Here is a 6,606-nt window from a genome sequence, read left to right as displayed (position 1 = left end):
GAACCCAGGTTACCAGGAGGTCATGGCGAAGAGACAAAGTTCAAAACCTGGTGTCCCGACCACTAGAGGATGACAGGGACTATTTCACCAACGCCTGTTTGGTTCCTATTCCGATTATTGCCAGATTTCGGTATCTCTTTCTATACACACTTCGATAGTTTATAGAAGGTGAGATGCGCCCACAGAGAGAGATGTTTGAGCTAACCAAAGCATCAGGGAGCCGATGTACCACTCTGTTATCTTTTCTCCTGGGCCCTGATTATCTTGACTTGATGTGAGTGATGATCTTCGCCTGCTGCGCATCTGCAAAATGAATATGCAACCTGCATCCTTCCGCCAGTGGTGCTTCGAGACCAAGAATGTGCCGACAAACATCCCAAGCAAACGCCGATGATGGATGGTTAGTACACTTGTTTTCCAATGATAGGCCCGCTGAAAGCTAACATCAATGAAATCTTCTTTCTACAGAGATGATCCGCAAGACCAGGCCGCAGATCACGGTCCTGGAGCAATCAAAGGCGCAATTGACTCAACCTCAGCCTACAAGTAACACCCGTCCTGGTGACTGCAGTAAGAAAGAAGAAAGCCAGCTGAGTATTCCTGAGAGAACGTAAGCAAATCCATCAGATAATGCAGCATCAGCGCCCATAACTTACTCACCCAAGAAAATGTTAGTCATGATCCGGCTCAGCTAACTTCTCCCGCCCTTGCAGTCCTCCTTGAAGAAGAGGAACAGTTCGCCGAAGAAACCCACGTCAGAGACGATGGATTGGCTCTAACTGCAGACAGGAACGAAGAAGTCGCGTTGGCGCTCGAGGTCATCAATCTGGTCTTTCGAAAGTTGAAATCCACCAAGCGGAACTTAGCAGAACATCCTTCCAATCCCAGCCCTAGCGCGCTCTCGGCTGACAGCCTAAGGCAAATCAGCCAAGCAATCTGGGCCCATTGGAACGCACCCTCTCCAACGATATCCTACAAGATCAAGAATGCCCTCAAAAACTTGTTCGAATACATGAATCACTCGCGTATCAACTTTCCGCAGTCTTCATCTGTCCAGTTCCTCTTGGAGGCCGTCAAACAATCAATCCTGCTCGAAAAACGATCATTGTCAATCTTGTCTTACCTTTTACCTCACCTATCGTTGGAGGATGCACTCCAGGCATTCCGGTTATATGCCTCTGACCCCGCAGAATTTCTCGGTATCATTCTAAATTCGATCGGCGATGATAAGTTAGCATCGGTCATTGGTCAATTAGCTGTACATTGGACGACAAAAGTTGAAGGATGGGGTTCCAGAACGTCGTCCAAGCCCGCCGATCAGTGTCCTTCAGATTGGATCTCGACCGTCTTCTCGATCCTGTTTTCGTCCGAGGAGCGTAAACGCCAATACCTATGCCAATATTATCTGTTACCTTTATTCAAAAGCCGGCCAGCATGCTTCACGGAACTAGCAGAGAGGCTCTCCTCGATGACTGGCCCGCGGTTTGGTCAACTCAGCATCACAGATAGCCCGTTCGATCATCTTTCAGCCATCCTCGCCCTCGCCCGTCTCAATCCTCGCCAGAGCTGTGCTGGAGTCAAACCTTCTCAGAAAGACCGGAATCAGGCCGAACCATGGCTCCCTAATGCTCTCCTGGAAGTCTCGTTATCTCATCCCGCCGTATCACTCCGATCCTCCGCATTAGCCATCATCTGCCAAACTGCCGCTCCTGCCTCGCGTATACCTCTGCCACATTTAGATTTGGCCCTCCAGTTCTTCGCCCGGAATTTTGGTGAAGTTGAAGCTGAATTGAAGCAAAACATCTTCAGTAACTTGAACGTCCTGTTTAATAGACTGAGAGACTCTTCAAATTCTTCAAACAAGAAACTGGCAGAATTGATCAATAAAAGATCAAATTTGAACCAAAGTGATACTGCGAAAACTTCTGTGAATAATCTGGAAGCCGTTCGACTGCAGAACATGATTGACGAAGCTGAGACTTACCTTGAGGCGGTAAAAACCTTCATCCTGAAATTCTTGACGTTATGTCGGACCAATTTAACGATCTCTTCGCCGTATCGTTGTCAAATGGCCTCTTTAACCTATCTTCAAGTCCTGCTCAACACAGCAGTGGATCCGTTCTATCTTCCCATCAAATCATCACTGAGTAACCCGGAAGTTCCTAAGCAATCCAGCTATCCATTTAAAATCACAGTCATGGACCAATCACTCATTCACAAGCTCATCCTGGCATTAACTAGTACTTACGTCGACGTCAGGGAGGCTTCATTTGCCCTTCTCCAAAACTATTCTGCTCTCGATTCTCGGTTTGAGGAAGGCTCGCAATTGATGAAGCGCGTTTTGTCGTACGCTCTTCAATGTTTGAATTCCCGGAGAGAGAGTGAGAACTGTACGGCCACCCTCTTGTTTCGTCTCATCTTGGAGAAAGCCATCGTCAGAAATCAGGAGGTCTCTCCACTGTTGCTACCACGGAATAGCGATCAGAAGGCTACCACAACCACAAACCCACTTGGTTTGTTTTCCTTTGGCTCGGCTGATCTCGTCAGACGCATGTACTGATGTTGTTTTTCTCTCTTCACTTCGTTCGTCAAGCTATCTTTTTGCTTGGCAGGCTTGATGACTTGGAAGATAGAGTACTCGAATTTGAGACAAATCTTGGAAAAGCGAGTGAAGAGCGACCTACGGCAGGCTCAATCATGCTGATCAGGTATTTCCGCTTTTCCGTCACCTTAATGAAATTGTTCGGGAGCCTGACTTTGTTTTTACTGTTGATTGCAGCGAGCTCTTCAAAAGTCTCTCGAAGGACATGGTTGCTTCATTGGTGGCGTCAAACGACTTGATGGCGATCATGACACGGACAAGGAAGCTAATCCATCGAGTCTGGATATTGAGCGCGATCGTGTTATGCCATTCAAGCAATGATCAGCGAAGTGATGTGGTGCCTGATCACGAAGAGGCTCGCGCCTTCGACTTCATTTCCACCGAAGACGATGGCGAATTATTGCAAGACGACACTGGTCTTCCCGACAGAAACCTCGGAACTAGACACAAAACGATCCTTAGTGCTTGTTGGAGGAGCATGAAGGAAGCCAGGTGAGAGCCGCAATACTTGACAATCTCCTTAAACCTTGACTTTCGTTGAAGTGGCGCACTTCGTGTGTCTATGTATTCTTTCCCCCAGTGGGCTGTTGATGCAAACTGTGAAGCTGTCGCTCATTGCCGAAGAGCACAGTCTTGGTGATAACCATGGTAGAGTTCTCAGTTACCAGGATTTAGGGGAGATCGGAGAGTTATTTGAGCAATGGCTACTAGAGATCAGGCATCGGGGCGCCTTTGGTGCAATACACGCATCATACAGCTCATTGTGTGAAGCGCTATGTGCCCTGCCAAAGCAATCGACATCCTCCCAGCTTCCGACTTTATGGCTTCAGGTGCGTCTCAACCAACCAAACAACAGAAAGCTGAATGGAGCTGACTTCGAGGACGGACGCATACGCAGGCCCACATTTCTGCGATCACCAGCCGAAAGATTTCTACAACACGTCGCAGTGCGGGGTTGCCTTATTGCATTCTATCAGCATGCCAAGCGTTATCAAGCTCTAATCCGAACAAGTTGAGAGACGCTCTGAGCAGCATTTTAAGTCTTGGCGAGAACCAACAGATCTCCTCTGACGTCCAAGTCCATGTTCTGAACACTCTCAAAATCCTACTCACGGATGGCAAAGTCTGCTCTCAGTTCACCTCAGTGTTCATCGAAAGGAGCTACGATCTCGCTATCAAAAGCTTTGTCTCTCCGGATTGGAAGGTCCGGAACGGCGCACTGATCTTATTCTCTGGCTTGACCAATCGTGTCTTCGGTACACGATCGCTTACTTTGGATCGTTCCTATATCAATCTGTGTAAAAGAGAATCTTTATCAGGTACGTTTCCAAAAACCTTGTTGGAAAATGGATCTGACTGATTGGCTCAAGATCTGCTTGGCATCATCAGACTTCTCCAGAAGGTTGCCCACTATGCCTTCGATCTTATTGAAAGAATTAAGGCGCTCCATGGCCGTTGGTATACACCTAGTATCCACCAGCCACTCTCACGGGTCATTTGCGGTCCTCACTCTCCTGGCCCTCTTGCAAAATCCAGACAATTGTGCGGCTGCCAACGAGTTCATTCCGCTTGTTCGTAAATGTTTGCAAAGCAAGGTTTCTAAGGTCAGACAATCATCTTACATGCTGTCCCTAGAATCACTTTTAACATCTATGGTAATGTTTGCTCCTTAGGTTAGGTCAATCGGCGCAGATGCTATGACGGGGCTCATACCCTGCTCCCAAGTCCCCGGTTTGATCTGCGATCTTCTGAATGAAGCTACCAAATCACGCTGTCATAATGAGGTATGTGTAACCAGTCTTGATGATGGATGCGGTTTAACCTCTATGGCTTGCTTATTTTAAAGTTGTAAAAATCCAAACGAAACAGGTACATGGTCTTTTACTCCTTATCAACCGATTGGTCCAACTACCAAACGCATTATTGGAGGATGAAAAATCAAAGAGTGAGTGACTCCCTTGGCGATGTTTTGTCAACCGAAGGTTAATTATTTGAGATTAGTTCAAGACAGCATTAGCAGATCAGCGATGAAACTTCTTCATTCTGCGGCGATTCCTCTGGTTTCTCAATCCTCGTTTTTGGAAAGCTTAGAAAGCTTAGAAAGTAGATTCGGGATCAAAGTACATGATCTCGATCATACTTTTTCCTCTCGCATGACGATGGATAAAATCCAAGAGCTGTGCAGGATCAGAGCGCCTGCGTTGAACTCTTACGAGACTCAAGCGACTCGCAATGTCCTTGCACGAAATCACGATCGAGACACTGTGCTAGAACTTATGAGGGTGGGATCCACCTCGACACGCTTGACGGTCTTCAAGTTTCTGGAAAAGGCTGGGAACCGGAGAATCTTCAATGATCCAGAGATCATTGAAACTATCTTTCGAATAGGTCGTCAGCCCACTTATTCGATCTCGGTCAGACTGCCCGCCTTGAAGCTACTTACGATCGCATCGGACTTGAAAACGACCACATGGCCACTAGATGAGCTACTCAAAGAACATGACTCAAGTCTGGCTATCCCTATGCGCGATACTCTTCTCGTCCTTTCGGCCTGCTTCTTTGCCAATTCGCTCGCCGACCGGCGCTCTGATTTCGAGAACGTCTCCGTTCATGGTTGGGCCGATAAGATTTTGGATAAAATTCAACAGGCTGCTCGGGAGGATCAGGTTGGTCTTTCAGACTCTTGGCCCTCAGAGTAGACTTCCTCCCCTTTCTCGGATGTTGATTGGAAGGTTTCATAAATATTCTATTTATTCATTCAGAGTACGGCAACCAGGTTAGCTGCGGTTGAGGGAGTGTCAGCATTCTTCAAGCTTTTCAAAAGCGATGGAGTTTTGTCGATGAAGATCAAACTAAGGATCTTGGCATTGTTGATAACTTTGATCCAAGACGATGATGATGAGATCAGGTGTGCATTGATCAAGAGCTTGGATCGGACCAAATTCCTCTGCTCAAGTTCTGATTATCGACCCGCCAAAGAAGAAGATGGACGCGAGTTCCAGCTCGAATTAGTACCTAATCTCATCTTGGAAAAATTGATTGAGCTTTCAGTCGGGTTAAATCCATTTTTCGGTTTCAAGAAACTGTTGAACATATATGATTTTCAAGCAGGTCGGTCTCATTTTTCGTACTCTTCTCCTTCTCTCCTTTTTGATCATGGATTTTATTTCTCAGATCTGGACCAGTTGTTCAAACCTTCGGATGACCTCTTCATCACCGAAAGATTGAACTTGTACAAAGATGATTTCTTGGAGTTCGATCTCGTCCAGAGGATCAGCTTGAAGCGAAACGAAGAAATGGCCAAAGAAGACGACCGGACGATCAGTGCCGATTTTGAAGATCTCGACCTCAGTCAAGAACTCAAAACATTCCAGAACTTGTTAACAGTCCTGATTCCCAAATCCTTCAACAATCTTACCAAAAGCGATGACATCTTTGCGGAAACTTTATTCAAAAATGTTCTTAATACCGACCAAAACTCAAATGAGCGAGAGGACGATGAATTCAATGTGATCTCTTATAAAGCCTGGTTCAGCTTGGTTCTCAGATTGTACAACTTGATCAAGATTTTCAAAAGTTTTCCAACGAAATATCAGCACTCTCTGATGTCCGTCATGCTTGATGACCCATCATTCCCCCATAATACATCTTTGATCCACTCTCAAACTGATGATCTGGATAGTCGCTTTAACTTTATCCATGACTTCGTAACATCCCATTGTTAGATTCTCCTTTTCTTTGCAATTCATCAATCAGGCCGTTTTAATTCATCGACTTCAATCGTAAGTCTCCTGTTATTTGTTTTGTTCGGGGAGAGACACGAGGAAAGGAATCAGAGCCACGGACGATGGTCAGTCAACTTCGGGCCATAAACGCCTCATGTATCCCAATCTTTTCAACCCCAAGACAGGCCTGTCTCGCGTAGAGGAGGCTCGCGCGTCGTGCATGGGGAGCCTCGCGGCCAATCAGAAGGCTTAGCAGCTTGAATTGAAGCCAAGAAGTCA

General features: G+C 46.4%; 1 protein-coding gene across 1 annotated transcript; it reads left to right on the top strand.

Moving 5' to 3' along the window:
* Positions 1 to 390: 390 nt before the first annotated feature.
* PtA15_17A42 (uncharacterized protein) lies at positions 391 to 6,327 on the top strand (the record flags this gene model as incomplete). The annotated part of the gene is made up of 13 exons (XM_053164544.1): positions 391 to 400; positions 469 to 610; positions 676 to 2,513; positions 2,594 to 2,708; positions 2,780 to 3,094; positions 3,183 to 3,432; positions 3,501 to 3,921; positions 3,992 to 4,206; positions 4,276 to 4,386; positions 4,472 to 4,547; positions 4,604 to 5,268; positions 5,365 to 5,713; positions 5,777 to 6,327. The coding sequence occupies 13 exons, from the start codon at positions 391 to 393 to the stop codon at positions 6,325 to 6,327; spliced, it is 5,058 nt and encodes a 1,685-aa protein (XP_053028116.1).
* Positions 6,328 to 6,606: the final 279 nt, after the last annotated feature.

Source organism: Puccinia triticina, chromosome 17A, assembly GCF_026914185.1.
Source record: "Puccinia triticina chromosome 17A, complete sequence".
Lineage (NCBI taxonomy): Eukaryota > Fungi > Basidiomycota > Pucciniomycetes > Pucciniales > Pucciniaceae > Puccinia > Puccinia triticina.
Note: the sequence above shows the minus strand (reverse complement) of the source record. Positions and strands in the feature narration are given on the sequence as shown.